The sequence below is a fragment of the Staurois parvus genome, unplaced genomic scaffold, assembly GCF_062004578.1.
Source record: "Staurois parvus isolate SC_StPar_1 unplaced genomic scaffold, SC_StPar_1.0 ptg000048l, whole genome shotgun sequence".
Taxonomy (NCBI): domain Eukaryota; kingdom Metazoa; phylum Chordata; class Amphibia; order Anura; family Ranidae; genus Staurois; species Staurois parvus.
Window position 1 is genome coordinate 1528927 of NW_028317844.1, and position 19956 is coordinate 1548882.

General features: G+C 42.1%; 1 protein-coding gene across 1 annotated transcript in view; it reads right to left on the bottom strand.

Moving 5' to 3' along the window:
* Positions 1–4743: 4743 nt before the first annotated feature.
* The window catches only part of SLC60A2 (solute carrier family 60 member 2), a 29776-nt gene continuing 14563 nt past the window's right edge, over positions 4744–19956 (bottom strand). Inside the window, exons 3-4 of the mRNA XM_089664521.1 lie at positions 18033–18149; positions 4744–13770 (exon numbers count right to left, since the gene is read on the bottom strand). Of these exons, the coding sequence (XP_089520647.1) occupies positions 12584–13770; positions 18033–18149 (1304 nt within the window). The 3' untranslated portion in view covers positions 4744–12583. The remainder of the gene's footprint in view (positions 13771–18032; positions 18150–19956) is intronic.

Here is a 19956-nt window from a genome sequence, read left to right on the forward strand (position 1 = left end):
AGCCCCTGAAACAGCATCTGACAGCTCAGATAATCTGCTTGCCAGTTTTTGACACCTGGAAAATGGGCCTTGAAATTCAAGATTGGTCGAACCCCATCCAACTTAGGAACTGTGAACAGAGTGGAGCAAAATCGGCCGCTCTGACTCAGGGACCAGGCCACCACTCCTCGAAGGCGCAGGTCCTTCACAGCCCCACATAAAGCATGCAGGTGCACTGGCAAAAACCACAGATTGTAAGGAAAAAAGGCCTGTCCAGCAAAAACCAAACTCCAATTAGTAACCAGAAGGAATTCATTTGCAAATCTGAAAAACGGGTAGTGTGAACCTACAGGCCGAAGAAAAGAAGACTCATTCACTGGTTGAGACCATTGGGATGCCAGGAGCCCTAGGCAATACCTGCAGGAGCCTCCAAGGGCTTCTAAGGATGCTCTGGGGAGGTGGAAACCCAGGCAGGGAAATGTTACCAGTAGCTTCTGTTCAGCAAGCAACAGATAAGCCAATGTACCCACTGAACACCACTGCCAAACCAGAGAGCATGACAAAAGTGGTCTGCATCAGAGATGTGTCACATAGTACAATCCCTGGACAAACCACTTCAGCAGAGCACATACACCAGGGAAACCTATCCCGACGCCAAATGTTGAGTGAACGTCTTGCCCACTTCAACGGCGACTGAGACACCTGGGCTGGGGCCACAACATTCTATGCCGGTAGCCATGTTGAGTCCACCTTAAGGTCCGAAGGATCCTGCCAGGAGGAAGATTCCTCCACCAGTAACATGGTTGTTTTTTTGTGAACCTAGGGATGGCAAGTGGCGCCACAGGGGTAATGGCCCACATTATTAAAATAGCCACCTCAATGGCTAAACGTACCGCCACACAATGGGGAACCATAAAGAAAGGCACTACAGCCGTTCCTATCAGTGTAGATCTTAGCAAGATATGCAGAATAGAAAAGAAAAAAAAACGCAACCTAACCAGGCGGTTCTCTTGTTCCCAGTACCCCTGTAAGTGGTGTCACAACCCTCCCAGCCACGGCCTAAAATTATCAGACAGATCGACCACGAGGTGCACCCACCCATGGAGCACACCGGCAGCAACAACAGGAGGCAGCCCCAGCCACAAGCAAAATCTGGCAATAAATGTACTGGCCAAACACTAAGGGTGCAGAAGTGCACATTACAGTTCCCATGCTGCCGGTCCCATAACCACCGAGGAAGGTAAAGTGGTGAATGCACAAGACCACAAAAGTGCCCCAGCACCTGTGTACCCCTGCAGACAAAACACAGGATTCCACACCACTATCAGTGGGCCCAGGCAAGACATGGAGGTCACACGTTGCAGACAGAAGGGCCCTGCATCCCAGCAACAATGAAAAGGGGGGAGGGTAGCATGAAACTACCACATAGGGAAGAGGAGGAAACCCTGCAGGATCGACCACCCTAAGGAGTACCTGCATCACTGCACCACGTTCGGGAATGGAAGGGAGGGGGTATCTACTTACCGACCCAGTGAAACGTGGGGGTAAGGCTCTCATGACAGATCCTCGCCTCCACCGAAGTGGGGGACTGTCGGCCGGGGTAATACTGACACAGATGGTAGGCGCCCAGTCATATATGTGTCCCCACAAGACATTTAACTTGCTGGTCCAGGATGGAGCATTGCGCGGCAGACCGAGCACAAAACTAGCAGTCTACACACATTTGCTGGTCAGGCTAGGGTGACCATTGGATCTAGATTATCCAGCCCATCGTCCAGCCTGACTGTTGATAGAAGATCTCTGCAAAATTCCCAGGGAAAAAAGGAAAAAGAAAAATCTATGGAACCACACCGTCCCGGCATGAGATCACATTCGTACTCCTGAGACACTAGGCGAAATTACTGGGATGGTACAGGAATGTCCCAATTTTTATCCTCTATAGGATATTGCAGGGCAAAGCATTTAGGAGCTGTAAACATTTTGTCTGGATTAGGCAAATCACTATAACAAAACAAATTGCAGAAGTGCACTGGAAAGTTTTAACAGGATGGGGACTCCTAAGAGAATCTAGGCTGCTAACTTTAGAGACAGCTGACGCATGTTGACTAACAATGTAACCATGTTTGCTTCAGGTCCACAGATGTGCAAACTGCAACAATAAGGACCAAAATGGTATCAAATTTCACTGTTAAATCTGAGGCTTCTAATGTCATCTAATAGAAAAAGGGTACATTCCTCATCAGCCTCCGTTGATTCTGCAGAAGAAGCTGCAGCCCAGGGAAATCATAGGACTCTGGAGGAGAGGAAATAAGATCATGTTTGTGGCTTCTGCAAGCACAGCCAGTTAATATGTCTGAAATTCTCCCCATATACTGACATGGTTGCACAGAATTCCTGCCTGAACAAGAGAGAGGATGGAGCCATGCCTAAAAGAACTTAAGGAGAACGTAAAGGAGTGTTGTGACTCAAAAAGGGGACAGTGATCTGGGCTACTGGTGTCAGGTCCTTTAGGAGTTACACTGCAAAGTTCACTGTTACTAGATTGTAGGATGGCAAGGCCCTCCATCCATGATCCACCATCCTAAAGTATGCAAATGATGAATTTCCTAAAATGGGTATTCCCAAACTACTAAAGCAAGAAGGGTTTAATGCTGTCTATGACAGCAGCATATACTAATGTCTAAGAATTACTTTACCCTGTGTTCTTAACCACTTGCCTTCCAGAAGATTTACCCCCCTTCCTGACCAGGCCATTTTTTGCGATATGGTACTGCGTTACTTTGACAATGGTGCAGTTGAGAAACACTGTACCCAAATGAAATTTACATTTTTTTTTTTCCCCACAAATAGAGCATTCCTTAGGTGGTACTTGATCGCCTCTGTGGTTTTTATTTTTTGCACTATAAAAACAAAAAAAGACCGACAATTTTGAGAAAGATATTTTTGACTTTTTGCTATTAAACATGTCCAGTAAAAAAAATATTTAAAAAAAAATCTATTTTGTCAAATTTTGACCAAAGTGTATTCTGCTACGTCTTTGCTAAAAAAAAATTCCCAATACGTGTAAATTAATTGGTTTACGTGAAAGTTATAGCCTTTAAAAATGGCGGTAAACATACTGGAATTCTTTTTATATTTTTACCAGTAATGGCGGCACAATCAGCGACTTACAGCAGGAGTGCCGTGGGCATTCTGACACTGGGGTGAACTGACTTGGTGTCACTGACATCCCCAGTGACACCAATACAGTAATCAGTGCTAATAAAAAAGCACCGACACTGTACTAATGGCACTGGGCAGGAAGGGGTTAACATGTGGAGCGATCAAACAGTTAACTATGTGCTGTTTTACTGTGTGCGCTTTACACTGCAGGAGCTGAAAGGGGAGAGATCTTTGTTGTTTATACACAGGTCAGTAATACTCGGAGATCGCCAGGTGCCAGCGGGGAATCACTGGCTGGGTCCCGGTGATTGACAGCCGAGGCCGTGAATGGTGGCGCGGGTAGGGCATGTGCACCCCCTACCTGGAACTGCAAAATCACATATATATACACAAGCGATTTTGAGCACCCGTGCTGTCCTGTAGCAGTATTGCTGCTAGAGGGCGGCGCGGAAGCGGTTTATAAACAATTAGGTAATCTTATTTTTGTAATGGTGCTGTACATACTTTAACCACCTTCCGCCCGCCATATAGTACAATGACGGACGCAAGGTGGTTCTCTCGTTCTGATAGGATGTCCTTCCATTTTCACTGCGCATGCACGGCTCAGGGAGCGCGCAGATCGCCAGTGCGCTGTGTCCCTCGGACACAGCGGATCACGGAAACAGCCGAAGATGTTGGCTCGGTCATGTGATCAGCTGTGTCCAATCACAGCTGATCACATGTAAACACGGAAATGACGGTTATCGGCATTTCTCTCCTCTCGAGCGGTCACGCTGACAGCTCGAGAGGTGAGGTGAGCCAGTAGTCGGCTTTCCGCGGAGGGGACATGTACACTGATGATCAGAGTGCCTTGATGATCAGTGTGGCCCCAGAAGTGCCACCTGTCAGTGTCCATCAGTGCCATGTACCAGTGCCCATCAGTGCCACATCAATGCCACATATCAGTGCCCATCTGAGCTGCCTTTCAATGTCATCCATCAGTGCCAGTCAGTGCAACCTACCAGTGCCTCCTCATCAGTGCCCATCAGTGCCACCTATCAGTGTCTATCGCTGCAGCCTTATTAGCGCACATCAGTGAAGGAGAAAAATCACTTATTTACAAAATTGTAAAACAAAAACTAAGAAAAAACGTTTTTTTTTCAAAATTTTCAGTGGTTTTTGGTTTAAGAAAAAATAAAAATCCTAGAGGTGATTAAATACCACCAAAAGAAAGCTCTGTCTCAAAAAAAAATGATACAAATTTCATATGGGTACAGTGTTGCATGACCGTGCAATTGTTATTCAAAGTGTGACAGCGCTGAAAGCTGGAAATTGGCCTGGGCAGGAAGGGGGTAAAGGTGCCCTGTAGGCTAGTGGTTAAAGCGGTATTAGGCCCAAAATGCAAATATTACATTCTTAGATGTGACAGATGCATTTGTTTTCTTAAGCTGCACAGAACAGTTTTAGGGTTAATACTGCTTTAAACTAATGATGAAGCTAAAAAGCTAAACCATAGCCTCAAAAATTCATACAATAAAAACAAAAAAATATATATGTTCAGATGGAGGTTGATCAGACATGCAACCTTCCTACATAAAGAATACACAAACACACAAAAAACGCTTTGACATACAAATTGGAAAACTTTATTCAAATTTATTATATTCATCACATTTTAGAACAGAAAAATCCCACAAAAGGTTAAAGGGAAGGAGGAAAATAAGATTTTTATACTTACTGTAAAGTCTTTCTTAAAGTCTATTAAGGAACACAGGAATATAAACAGTAATTCTCGCATTGTGGCTGCCTATAGGAGGTGAACACTGACAAACAGAACAAAAAAGTTAGTTTAAAAAAGAAAAAGTTTAAGGCCAGCCCACTGTAACCACTCCTCTAACCACCATGCCTCAGTTTTGTGAGCAAACAGTGCATAAGACCAATAAACACAGAGGGGTGGTACCAAATAAATGATTACAGCACAAAAAGCTGCAGTCCACATAGGAGAAAGATTTTGCTTGCCTACAGCTGTTACTAGTTGTAGGTGGAGATCGTTCTACTTCAATAACAGATCTCCTATGCTTTAGCAGGCCCCAGAAAGAGAATTGGAAGGCTTGGGCTTGCCACTATTAGAATTATCCCCCCGACCAAAAAAAAAAAAAACAAAAAAAAACCTTCCCTGTATTAGCAAGTCATTAAGACATTGAATACCCATACCAACTATTTCACAAGTATGAAGCCACAGTAACCTGCAGATATGGACAGATGTAATTGTGACCAACTTAAAGGCTTCAAGGAGACTAGCACAACTGAAGGGAGTGGCCTCCGTTTCAAATGATGTGACCAATTGAAACATGGTTTCACAAATTAAGTCGTCACCAGGAATGGACAGAGTTATTCCAGTTAACAAATTGGTACTTAAAGACTGAGCATCAGTCCCTAAAAGTAAACACATTATTCACTAGGGTGAGGTCTATTAAGGTGGACTGGAGAGTCCATACAAGGTCCAGTTGTCCAGGAAAGCGCTGTCCAGGGGAAAAATGCTGCCCCACATGAGCAAAGGGAAGCTGTGATAGCATAGAAAAATTACCAGTTTCACACCGGAAATTTTCAGAAAAGAAGGTACAGGCTGTTTGCGGCAGTAAAAGCCATAGTCTGGATCAGCAGGTTAAAGTCCGTTAGGCATCGCCAAGCGTACAGTGTCAACCAGATTAGACACAACAGTGAGTAAGTCAGGCTCACTAGTGACCCACTTAAAAACACAAATCCCACAGGAAATACTGACAGGAGCATCAGGCATACTTAAAGTGTTTGTAAAAGGATGGAAAAAATTGATTTTTTTTTTTTTTTTTTTTTTTAATCTTAATGCATACTCTGCATTAAAGGTTAAAAAACCTATTGTCAGCTTCCCCCAACCCCCCAAATACTTACCTGAGCCCAATCTCATGCCAGTGCTGTGCCCAAGAGCAGTGGCTCTGCTCTCTTTCCCTTCTCACTGGACTCAGTGAGAACAGCAAAAGCCATTGGCTCCTTTTGTTGTAATTCAAATCCAGTGACTCAAATCCTTGTGGCCAAGCCGCACTGTGTGTCAATGGAAACAGCGCACAGCTTCGTATTGAATCCTCACCATGTGCCACCACAATAAGTGGCTTCCTGTGATGGCACACAGAGGAGGAGGAGGAGCAGACAGTGCCAGTGGGTGGACCTGAAAGAAGAAAGACCGGCGCTGCTCTAGACTGACAAAGTCAGAAGTGGAGATTGGAGGTCTGGTCTATCAAACACAGATAGCAGGACTCAGGTAGTGAAGTTGGTGAAGAGGATGAACCCATATAAATAGGGGACTAAGGAATTTGACTACAAATGTCAGCTTGAACAGGGGAGACCTGCTAACCATCCGAGAACTAGGAGAACATGGGACAAGGTCACCTGATATTAACAGAACTGTCCTTATAAAAGACAATGCCCCCGCATGTTACTGCAGTAAGCAACTAGACCCAAATACAGGTAAGGTCTTGCATAGTCACAAACTAGAGTGGATCAAGGTAGAGTGAGGCATAGGCCGCCAGTGTTCTGCAACACAGCTCAGCTCAACAAATGCAAGAAATAGAGACAGGGTCAAACTCAAAAGAAGAGTCACTGTTCCAGGCCTGGATAGAGAGTTATAGCGTACTAATTCAGCAGTATCCAGTGGCTAAGGTCACATAGCAAAATGTGCTACCAAAGCAAAAATCTAAAGATGGAGTCAGTGTTCAGAAACTGGAAAACACAAGAAATGTGTCACAACTCTAGGCCTGGAAACAGATCTGCCACTATATAGGCTCAGTACAAATACTTGGAGACACTCTATGACAGAGTTGAATGTCCAAAGGAGATATTAAAATTTACATCAGACCTTGCAAGTTATTATACCAGGCTGGATATACTGGAGGCAGGACCTTCAAAAGTTCAAAATAATAACAGTTTTTTGACTAACAGAAACATGTCTGGAAGGCACCACAATGTAGAGTGCAGTATCCAAAGTTAACATATTAGGATACTATTGTATTTCCTGAGGTAGATTTTCACAAAAAAAATACATCACAAATTGACAATAGAGACTGGGTGCACCACAGAGGTTTTACCTCTGCTCTAGAACTGGAAAGTGTTCTGTAGCTAACTGACATAGAACCTGCATGTCTGCAACGTGCAAAAATGCTGAGCCCAATGGCCACATTCTAGTATATCGTCGCCCCAACCATGGGCTTACTCAGGGAGTGAGCCTTTAGGTCACACCAGAGAGTGTTTGCCAACTTCTCTGCACTTGGATAGTGTTCTGTGGCTGTCACACATGGTCCAGAACGCTCCACGAGCAAAGCCCAATACACAAAAGGTCACATTCCTGTTAGTCCCTGAAAACTTCAGTCCAGCCAGGACCAGGCACATCCTTCAAGGCTATGCAGACTATTAGCAATCTGGATGGCTGCTGTATAGAGACCAGCTCAAACAGTGCAGTAAACATCTTGAGTAAAGTAGAGAAAAACAGAAAGAGAAGTAAAAAAAATGCCAAACTACATTTAGAAATGTCCTCAGCAGAGCTGAGGAAAAAAGCTTCCAGCCTGGCAAGACACTAGCAAAAAACAGCCATGGCGGTTAAACGCAGAGTTTTATTGGGCCTTCAACCATTTCTGTATGCCAGTGTCTACACATCTAAAAATTGCTATATTCTAGTGTTCCTTGGACAGTATAGAAAGAGCATTCTCCTAAAGGTTTGGGTCATATATTGGCTATAGTATGTCCAGTTCAACCAGGTTATTACAGTTTGGTTACAGATTGAAAGAGAAAATATAAAACTGGTAGGACATCTACAGGTGATACTACTAAAGGATCACAGTGACACCCGTTGCACAACAACTAACCAGTGACTGCAATGAGAATCAGTGGACTGTTGCAAATGGCATTTAGCAGCAAAGCTTTAAAGAAATTAAGCCACAATTACCAGGAAGGGATAGTATGCAGCTAACTCTGATTGATGGCCCTTTGTATTTTTTTTTTTCTTAAACAAGAACAAATCTGTCATATTCAGATCTCTCACAATAAAAAAAATATGTATGATTGATCGTTCCCAGCTCTGTGGACATGAACTGAACACCTACAGGCTACGTACAGTATAAGTAGAAGACTTATTTAAAAGCTCAGAAATTCCTCTCTATGCTTTTCAGAAGAAATCTTTCTGCAAACAGTAATGGAGAGTAGCCAAGTAGTAATCATTTTTTTATTATTCTGGCCACTCCAAATGGATGGCGACATCCAAATTACACCCTGCATATTACCACACCCCTCTGCACTTTGGTACTAAATAATCATAATTAAAATCAGAATATGAAAGCATTAACTATTCCTTGAAATTACTTCAGTAAAAGAGTCAAAAAACATTTCAAGATTGCAAGAAAGGCTGCATGTCATATTCTCTCATGTATGTGGCAATTTGGACAATCACAATGTGTGAAATAGGGTAGACATGGCAGTATATTATACCTGGTACAGTTACTATCACACAAAAGCAATAAGCACTATCCTTTATCATTTCTACATTGAAATTTATCATTAGATGTTGACCAATCATCAAAATAAAATAAAATTACTACTCAATGGTCTACCCAATTTAACATTTGAACAATGCAGGATAGGATGCCACGTTCTACAAATCTGTCAATAAAAGTATATGCTGGAATGATATAACTAATTCTAACTTAGGCTACATTCACATGGGTGATTAGTGTACCCCGCAAATTCCAGCAGCAAGAATCTGCAGATTCCTGGGGCTGAAATGACAAGTATGTGAACAGCTGCGACCACTCAGCACATACAATACAATGACAGGCTAATGGCAGCCACAGCCTGTGATTACCTGAGGTTAGGGACAGATGATCTTGGCTGAATATAGTCTGTGTCCAGCCACGATCAATGCAGGGAATTCCTGGCTGTGCAAACAGTCTCAAACAACTGTAGTCACCGTCATTGCATTGTATGGACTGAGCAGCTGCAGAGAAAATACTGTCAAACAGCTGATACATGATGTGTAAAGGATACTTGTACTTTCAAGGCACATTCTTTAACTATCGCTGTCCCTGAAGACTATAAAAATAAGGGTAGCTGAAGATATAAGCAAGTACCCTTCACTGTAGTAGAGTAGCTGAAGATATAAGCAAGTACCCTTCACTGTTGTTCTATGCAGGTTCTATGGATAAGAAAGAAATTGTTAGATGGGTGACTACAGGAAGTTCTGAGCAAGAGAGCAAATGGACTCTGCATCAGGCTAAATGAGCAGAGCATCTGCTTTCTTGCCGAGCTTCATCAGAGTGACATTTCTTAAAATTAAGCTTACCATAAAAAACCCATCAGGGTATCATTACTGATCTTCTAAAAGTGCCATTTTACTGGCAGTAATGCTGACCCACTGGATTCAGTACTTTCATGGCCTCATTACCATTTATGAACATCAGGAATAACAGAAAAGACAGAAGACCTTATCTGCATACTTGTCTCAGGCCAGTGACCCAAATATTGAAGCCACAAGGTCAGCATGACAGCCAGGCAAACTTTATTATTAGAAGAACAGGTTTTGCAGAAATGCAAAACTCCATGTTTCCCTCATGACAGGTTTATTTTAACCACCTTCCTCCTGCCCTATAGTACAATGATGGGCGCAAGGTGGTCCTCTCGTTCTGATAGGACGTCCTATGACGCCCTACCATTCTCAAAGCGATCGCCGGTGCGGTGTGTCCCTCGGACACAGCGGATCACGGAAAGAGCCAAAAGATGTCGGCTCGGTCATGTGATCAGCTGTGTCCAATCACAGCTGATCACATGTAAACAGGGAAATGCTGGTTATCAGCATCTCTCTCCTCTCGAGCTGTCACGCTGACAGCTCGAGAGGAGAGGAGAGCCGGTAATCGGCTTTCCGCGGAGGGGACATGTACACTGATCATCAGGGCACTGATGATCAGTGTGCCCTGATGATCAGTGTGGCCCCAGAAGTGCCACCTGTCAGTGCTCATTAGTGCCACGTGCCCATCAGTGCCATATCAATGCCACATAGTGCATAACAGTGCACATCAATGCCACATATCAGTGCCCATCTGAGCTGCCTTTCAGTGTCACCCATCAGTACCAGTCAGTGCCACCTATCAGTGCCAGTCAGTGTCGCCTATCAGTGCCGCCTATCAGTGCCAGTCAGTGATGCCTGTCAATGCCCATCAATGCAACCTACCAGTGCCTCCTCATTAGTGCCACCTATCAGTGTAGCCCATCAGTGCCCATCACTGCAGCCTCACTAGCGCACATCAGTGAAGGAGAAAATCACTTTTTTACAAAATTGTATAACAAAAACTAAGAAAACACGTTTTTTTTTCAAAATTCAGTGGTTTCTGGTTTGTTTAAGAAAAAATAAAAATCCCAGAGGTGATTAAATACCACCCAAAGAAAGCTCTGTCTCAAAAAAATGATAAAAATTTAATATGGGTACAGTGTTGCATGACCGCGCAATTGTCATTCAAAGTGTGACAGCGCTGAAAGCTGGAAATTGGACTGGGCAGGAAGGGGGTATAAGTGCCCTGTAGGCTAGTGGTTAAATAAGGTACTTACTATTTATTCATTTTTTTTCACAAACTTGGCAGCTAGAAAGGCAATTCCTAATAAAAAAGTGTACTTTCACGAATTACGGCCAGTTTTCATTCCCACATACGTGGAATACAACAGTACTCACAAAAGGAAATCATTTTTGTTTTGAAATGAAAAAAAAAAAAATGAAGATATAGAAATAAAAGATACAAGGTAACCGTTTATTTTTTTTAAAGCCAAAAGGATCTAGGGCTGTAATTCTGATCCAGATTTCACTATCTAGTAAGCATGTAAGTAGCGAAGGATGAAAAGTCTTAAAACCTGCCCTGCGTACTTGTTCCAGACTCACTAGAAAGTAAGCAAACTTAAGGATAACAGCCCCAGTACCTTTAAAAACCATGTCAGCAAATGACAACTCCAATATTACTGTTTGCACATGTTCACTTTAGAAACAGAAGTAGTTAGGATGGGTGAAGGTGAACCATGTATCTATAATCTTTAGCTGCACCATCTTTAGATCAAACTTTGGTAATGAACACTTTAGGGTTTTCACACAAGTGTATACATTATTCTGTTCTCAGTAACACATTACACTGCCTTGCTTGCATTACAAAAACTGTACTTCTGAACACCTGTCCAGAAAACCTGACCTATGCACTAGATGACAAAGACTGGTTTAACGTCCATTAAGCTTCTGTATACCTTAAAGCTAGCTTACAAGAATTCACATTAGTACTGCTGTACATACACTTTGGAAAACCTCTAGACACATGTATTTAAGACTATACTTAGTGCATATTAAACACTCTGCTCAACTGCTAAAGTCATCTTCCTCTGCAACAGTGAAAGTGCTTGCTACTTTTCAGCGAGAAGGAATAGAGCAAGCTAACCTTCAGTCCTATTTACATTTTATTTCTACCTGCAGTTCCAATTGGATCCTAAAAGTGAATGGAAATAGAAGACATCTCTTGCGGTGAAGCTGCCCAATGCATTGCAAGGGTTAACTGCTTATTTATGTCTAGGGGACTGAAAAAACAGTATTTGTTACCAGATCCTCTGCTCCCACAGGCTCCACCATACTGCTCCACCAGTCCTTGTAGCCTTTTCTCCCCTGCGTGCCAGAGTTATGAGTTATGCTTCAGGTTACAAGGCATAGGAGGCAGAAGTCAGAACACCTAGTTGAGGCTCCACATATATATCTGGTGTAGAGCCAATTTATGAAACCTGCATCCTGTTTATATACAAAAGCAGGAAAGAGTTAACCATATTTCTGTCCATAACCAATTGGGGGGGATTTGGTCTCACTTTAGGTTGCTGTGACACTACAACAAGACATGGGGGAGCAGTTGTCATTGTAAAAGGAAGGTACAAATGTCAGAAATATTGAAGTGTCCCACACTGGAAAATGAAACATCACTTTCTGCCATGAGAGGAGACCAGTTGAAATCTCCACAATAGACACAGCAATAGTCCTGACTGGTGCTCTAAGTCTGACATTATATCCGAAATAAAACAAGACATTTTAGCTGACGTTATGTAGCCAGAATATGTGCTTTCTTTGGCCACAACTCAAAAGCTTGAAGTTAGCAGCCAGCTGCAAAAGTTTTTAAAGAACATTAATTTTAACTAGATTAAATTAATTATTCAAGGTAAAGTACCTATATAGCTGGGCTATAGCAAGTCCAGATACAGTAGCGCACATATACAGTTTTTAAAGGCGGGCAACAAAAGTAAGTGCTTTAAATAGGCTTTTCTGTTTGGAGTTCCCCTATCCTTCAAAAATATAAAATTTCCAGAGCATTTTAGGCAACTGGCATTGCTCTATGACAAGCAGGTACAAATAATAAAACCAATCTGCAATACAAATTTAATCATTTTTTTCCCTGTCCACATTCAACAGCTTTTTTAAAGGTGATATGTTAACCACCTGATCACCAAGTGTCCCATTCTTGGAGAAAGTCTGGCTGTTGCTGTTGGAAGTGGAAGTTACCTCTGATGTATCCTCTGGTATCACAGTGATGGAATTCTTAATTCGGTCATTCATTTCAATGGCTTCAAAATCTGCATCATTCCATTGCTGAGCATCCTCCTCCTCTTCTTCCTCTAGGCCAGAACTTGAAAGTAAAGCCCTTCGGTCTTCACTTTCAACTCCATCCCAACGTAGCTTGTCCTGCGTAGAAGTGGCCAGTTTGTACATGACTGGAAACAAGACAGCGGTCAGTGCAGAAGATGCCAAGATGGTGTACATAAGTACTGGAAGCGTAGGCAACAGTCCCTGAAGGTATCCTACAGAGGCAGGAATTGCCATTTCTCCAAGTGCTGCTCCAACCACAAATAAGGAAGCCGACTTGCCTCCTATAGTCGTGTACTGCTGTGCCCAAGAGAATCCACTGGGAAAGGTAGTAGCCATTGATGCCCCATACAGTGCACTTCCAATCCAAAGGACTATGTGTTTTTTATAAAAGATCATTAAATATAGAGATGAAACAGTACAGCCAATAACACTAAGAAGCAGCATTGTGCCAGGATACAAACATGTTGCAAAGCAGATAGCCAAGCCTCGAACTGTAGCAAACACACCCCAAAATACAGAGTTCAGTCCTGCAGCCTTATCATGATCCATCTCTGCCATAGTGATTGCGTAGGTAAATATGTATGAACCATAGGCAACTTCTGCTCCAACATAGAAAAAAAAAAACAAACACAGAAGAAAGATGAGAGCGTTGTGATACTTGGCTGTCCTTACTTTCTCTTCTGAACCCTTACTGGCTGATCGATTGGGCTGACTTTTACAGTACAAGATAAATAAAAATATAGAGACTAGCAAAATGTATGTGGCAATAACAATATAGGAGAGCATTGACTTCTTAATTTCAAGAGACATATTTAGCATTTCTTGTGATGCTTTATGGATCTGATCAAAGGGCAGAATTTCTGGAATTATTTTTGCCAAGATTGGTGCCAGAAGAGCCCCCAGAGCAAAACTGAAGTGCAGTGCCTGAACATGGGGTCCAGCTTCATCTCCCCAAGTGTTCAGAATGACAACATTTCCACCTGGCATGAGAAAAGAAAAATGATTACAAATTAATACGTTTAAAAAAAAAAAAAAAATTCATAACAAACCTAAAATAGTTAATTCAACATAATACACTATTTCACATGTTCTTTTTACAGAGACACACAATATTAAATTGCTTGATGTCTGGGCACATTCACACCTTCTTGGTAAAAATGATATATAAAAGTTAATTTTCAGAATATTAGTATATATAAAATGGTTAAACAGTGTAAAAGCTATCTTATACACCCCTCCCCTTTCCCAATATCCTCTCCCCCTGCATTTGTGATCATGGCAGTGAGAGTTAATCATCCCATCAAGACTCCGAACCACCCCCATTCCTATTACTATGTTTGATGCTCCAGGACCAGCGCCCCATTATGCTCTTGATTTGGAGCATTTATACAGTTGATCACATGTGAATTTTTACACCTGTTTTTAATAGTGTATACATCGGGTAAACTAAGTATTGAAAATTTTCACCACGTCAGTAACAACCCATACAATTCATACAAACAAATCAAAACAAAGAAGTTCAGAAATTATGTTATTTGTAATAAAATAGAATGACATAGGGGAAAAAAAAAAAAAAGTATTGAACATGCTACCTGAATTTTATTTAATACTTTGTATAAATGTCTTTCTTGGTAATGGCAGCTTCATGCCTCCTGTATGGAGAAACTAGTCGCATGCATTGCTCTGGTGTGATTTTGGTCCATTCTTCCACACAAACAGTCTTCAAATCTTGAAGGTTCCGTGGGCCTCTTCTATGAACTCTGAACTTTCCATAGATTTTTTTTAAGGATTTGGGTCAGGTGTTTGGCTGGACCATTCTAGTAGCTTTATTTTCTCTCTTTGAAACCAACTGATAGTTTCCTTGGCTTTGTGTTTGGGATCATTGTCTTGCGGAAATGCCCACCCTTGTTTCATCTTCATCATTCTGGTAGATGGCAGCAGCTTTTTATCAAGAATGACTTGGTACATTTTTCCATTCATCCTTTCTTCAACGATATGATGGTTGCCAGTACTGGATGCTGAAAAGCAGCCCCACGCCATGATGTTCCCACCTCCAAACTTCACTGTTGATATGGTGTTTTTGGGGTGATTTGCAGTGCTATTTGACCTCCAAACAAGGTGTGTATCAATTTTGGTCTCATCTGACCAGACTATATTCTCCCAGTATTTCACAGGCTTGTCTAAATGTTGTGCAGCAAACGTTAAATGAGCTTCAACATGCTTTTTTCTTCAGCAATTAAGTCTTGTGTGGGGAGTGTGCATTAAGGCCATGGTGGCTCAATGCATTACTTATTGTTTTCTTTGTAACAATTGTACCTGCTAATTCCGGGTCTTTCTGAAGCTCTCCACAAGTGTTCCTTGGCTCTTGGACAACTCTTCTGATAATTTTTTTCACTCCTCTGTCAGAAATCTTGCAAGGAGCACCTAGTCGTGGCCGGTTTATGGTGAAATGATGTGCTTTCCACTGCTGGATTATGGCCTCAACAGTGTTCACTGGAACATTCAGATGTTTAGAAATCCTTCTGTAATTAATGCCATCAGTATATTTTTCAACAATAAGGTTGCAAAGGTCTTGAGAGAGTTCTTTGCTTTTAACCATCATGAGATGTTTCTTGTGAGACACTTTGGTAATGAGACACCTTTTTACAGGCCATCAGTTGAGACTGAACCAGCTGATATTAATCTGCACTGACAAGGGGCAGGATTGCTAATTACTGATAGATTTCAACTGGTGGCTTGGCTTTTCATGCCCTTTTGCACCTCCCTTTCTTCACGTGTTCAACACTTTTTCCCTGTGTCATTCCAGTTTATTACACACAACTTAATTTCTGAACTTATGCTTTTGTTTCTTTGTATGTATGTATTGCATGGGTTGTTACTGACATGTAGTGAAAATTTCATGTCCATAGCACCTTTAGAAATACACTTTTAAAAAACATTGGAAAAAGGAAAACATTTTAACCAGAGTATAGCATCAAGTCAATTAAACTCCTGGGATATTGATCTGGTCAGTTAAGTAGCAGAGGGAGCTGTTAATCAGTTTCAGCTGCGTTGGTGTTAATGAAATTAACAACAGGTGCACTAGATGGGCAACAATGAGATGAATCCCAAAATAGGAATGGTTTTACAGGTGAAGGCCACTGACATTTTCTTCCCTACTCATCTTTTTCTGACTGTTTTTCACTAGTTTTGCATTTGGCTGGGTTCAGTGTCACTACTGGTAGCATAAGGTGATACCTGGACCATTGAGCTGGACTATTGGGAATACGTTCCTTCCTTTTTCCTTTTGTAAGGTCGCTTATGAGAGTGGCTACCATTATATGATGCTGGAGAATATCATATCACATCTGTGGGAATATATACTGTATATATATATATATATATATATATATATATATATAAAACCGCTGTATGACCACTCATTTGTTTGGAGGTCAATACCTTCCGATAAGAGCTTCCTTTTGGCAGAGGTGGCGTGATGGTCAAAGAATTGTCATTGTGAAGTTTCTTCTGCGGATTGTATTTGCTCTTTTCTTTAACTTGGGATATGTGGCTGGACTTGCACTTTATATATAATTTATGATAGGGACGTTTTCATGCACTTATTTTTCATATAATAAAAATGGCCACTGCACCAGTCTACAACTGGCCTTCACAGCAAGGAGCACATGGATGAGTGATGCATGTCAAACAACAAAAAAGGAAAATTCCCATCTCACCCTTGCCAGTCAGCCTGCAAACAAACCGAATTACCTGTCTAGCAGTTTAGTTAGCACACATTTGCAAATAAATGCGTAAGCTACAGAGCCTCGTCACGGCACCCCAGTATTCTGTAGTTCCTAACGCTCCAATTTTAAGAGCCCCCATTGTAGAGGCACATGTATTTAATGGATAGACCAAGGGCAGATGGACCTGAGGGAGCCCAGCCCTCCTTAAAAAGGTACAGAAGCGCACTGGACACCCAGCATGTAGCACAATGGCAGCTAAGCTATCTAGCACATCCCCTCGACCAATTCAACAGTACAAAAAACAGCCACTGCCCCAGGCTAACTCTCTAGTATGTCTCAGCCCTGGTTCTCAAATGTGTGATGATCCATGCGGCTTGTGCTTGCAGATTCACGAGTACAAAAAAGCAATGTGTTCCTATGGAGCGTGTTTAGGCTGATACGGGTGATCCACAGTGCATTTTTGAAAAAGAATCATGTGCGCTTTTGAGCACTGCATTCCAAATTTGCACTGCATCAAGTAGAATGGGAAATGCAAGTGGAGAAGAATCAAATGAAATTTGCACCGCAGCTATCGCACCAGAAGCCTGAGCAATTTTGAGCCGCTTTAACATTCTATATTGTATCATATATCAATATACTGTACGAGACGCTTTTCTGGGTAGTTCTATAGCACCTAATGTGGAATAAGTGTTTTTGTGCAACGCACAGAAAAAAAAAAAAAAAAATTAAGTATTCAACTTGCAGCAATTTTAAACAATGTTATACAAACTTCCAATGTTCATAAACCGTTAAAAAGTCTCCTCTTCTGGGAGTGTGCAGTTACTGTCTGTCCTGGGGTTGCGGACATCACATCCAAGAGGGTGATTACCAGCAGCAGTATCATGGCTTTTGGAAGCGTACAAAAAGGAGGATTTTACAAATGACATGCCTAAACAAATAATTTTATGGGAAGATTGAGTGGACAACAAATTTAACCAAGACAGGATTAAAAATAAAAGGTGAATACTGTTAGAGCACATTCTCTTAGGGATGTCTTAGGACAGCTATTTTCCACCTGGGTTGTGTGAAACCATAATGTTCCTCCAGAGGTTGCTAGGGGTTCCTTGAGCTGTAGCTGATTGACCTTCCATCTGATCTTGCCTGCATACCTCCAAGTCCAATATCACTTGCCAAAGCCAGCAGCATGACACCAATGATCTTTTTAGTGGTCAAGGCATATCTAAAAAGGCATTTGCTCCCCTTGACCCCGATAAACTGGCAAGTTAGGGTTCCCTGAGACATTATAATTATTTTAGGGGTTTCTCTAGGATGAAAAGGTTGAGAAAGGTCATCGTAAGCTTTATTTTACCTGCATTCTCTGCAAAAGCAATAACCTGTAACAACTTCCAAACACTTGTTAGATACATTTGTGTTATTTAGAACAGTCCTTCTTAGCATAATAGTGTATAATAAAGAACATCACCTTGATAATGATTTTATATTCCTATGGAATGTTAGAGGAGAAGAAAAATTACCAGTATCTAAGAATCCCATGGATATGCCCACAACAGACATCACTCCAGTCAGAAGAATAGCCTTCTTACACCAAGGCAAAACTAAAAGGCCTGCACAGGTTGCTAGCATGGATAATCCTGTTAACATAAAGAAAAAAAATGGTTGACTTTTAAAATACCTTGGCTCTTTCAATATATAAAAATATTTAAACATGTATGCAACTGTAAACTTATCTTTTTTATTTTCTCTTACAGCCATCTGAAAGCTGTACTGGATTTTGAAAGTCCCTGCTTAAATTTCTGTGTACTTCCAAATGTGGAACTAAACCCATCGATTTAAAGTGGAACTTCAGTAATTAAGTCCAGATAGACTACTTCAGGCTGGCCACTTCTAGAGGTACAGCAATAAGGCTTTGTTTCAGCTGGACCTTGGTGGAACTCAGCTCCACCACCTCTGGCTCAAGCCCTCTCCTCCCTGTTCATCACTATCACTTGTAAACACAGAAGTCTGGCTTCTGTGTTTACAAGTGAGAGCTTGTTTGCTAACAGCTCCCACAGATCTGATCTCCTAAGCAGCTCCCATTGAGTGCAGGTTGGGGACAAGGGAGATTCAGGTACACGACGCCCCAACTGGATGATCATCCTGAAGGTGAGAGAGGCAGAGCTGCCTATAGTGTGCGGGGAGTTACTAGAGCCGGCTGGGTGCTTCGGGTTAATACAGCAAAAAAAGTAAGACATATTGGCGGAGCTTTCAAGGAGGGGGAGGGGGAGGAGAAGATGGAGGCAGTGGATGGGGTGCATGCAAAAGTCAGAGCTGACGAGGGGTGGAAGGGAGATGTGGATGGGAGATGCAGAGGTAAGCAGCTGTGGAAGAAGGCCGGACTCTGCACTCTGTATGCAGCGTACCCCTGAACTCTGCACTATGTATGTAATGCAGCCCTCAATTGTGCACTCTGTATAAAATGCACTCCTGGTATTTAATGCCCTTAAGACCCTCCTACTGTTAGTGAAATTTCACCACACCCATTATTTGATGCGGTGTGTGTGTGTGTGTGTGTGTGTGGGGGGGGGGGGGGGGTAGTTTGGGGGTCAAGATTGAGTTTCAGAAATGTAAAACATTAAAATAGGTGCCTATACTGTTTAAAATCCAATAAGGCACTGTCTCACCCTGCGCTGCACAACCTCAGTTGTCCTGTATTCTTGGCGCTCTGCCGATAACCAGCGAGTCACTAGAGGCAGATCAGCTGACAGCCTAAAGATTTACTGTTGAGTGGGAAGAAGAAACAGGAATGACACAAACTGTGCGAGGGAACATAGATTAGGAAGAGAGAAGAGTTAAAGCAGGAGAAGTGATAGGACAAACTCTGCTGCCACGGCGACACAAAAGAGTTAAACTTACAAGGATAGTGCCTTATGTTATCTCCCTGATATTCTTCCCGTTCTCCCTGCAGTGGCAGCCCAACAAAACTTAGCAATGTAACGGCATTTTCACATTGCCCCCGCTGCACTTTGGCCACAGTGCGGGTGCAGTACAGTGTTTTTTGTGCAGGTTAGCTGTGCTTTCCCATGGACTTCCAATATGTCCTGTGGTTTTGATGCACATTCAGAAAAACTACCAAAACCACAGAAAGCACTGCGGATCAGTGTGAAGCCACTCCAAAGCTTCTGTTCTCCTTACTCTCTAGCTGAGTCAAGACATACAATCAAGGCTGGAAATACACACATTTTAATTACAGCCAGTGCCAGTTTTTGAGACCAAGGAGAGGAGGAGAATTATCAGTAAGAAAGTGACTGCTTTGGGCCTGAACAAAATGGTGGCCTCCAGAAAGAAAAAAATGGGGAAAATTTACAGCACACAAATTTTATTAGCATAATTATTAATGTGGAATGTATGTGCTTTTGTTAAAGAACATTAAATGTTATCAAATTGTTATGGGTAAAGTTC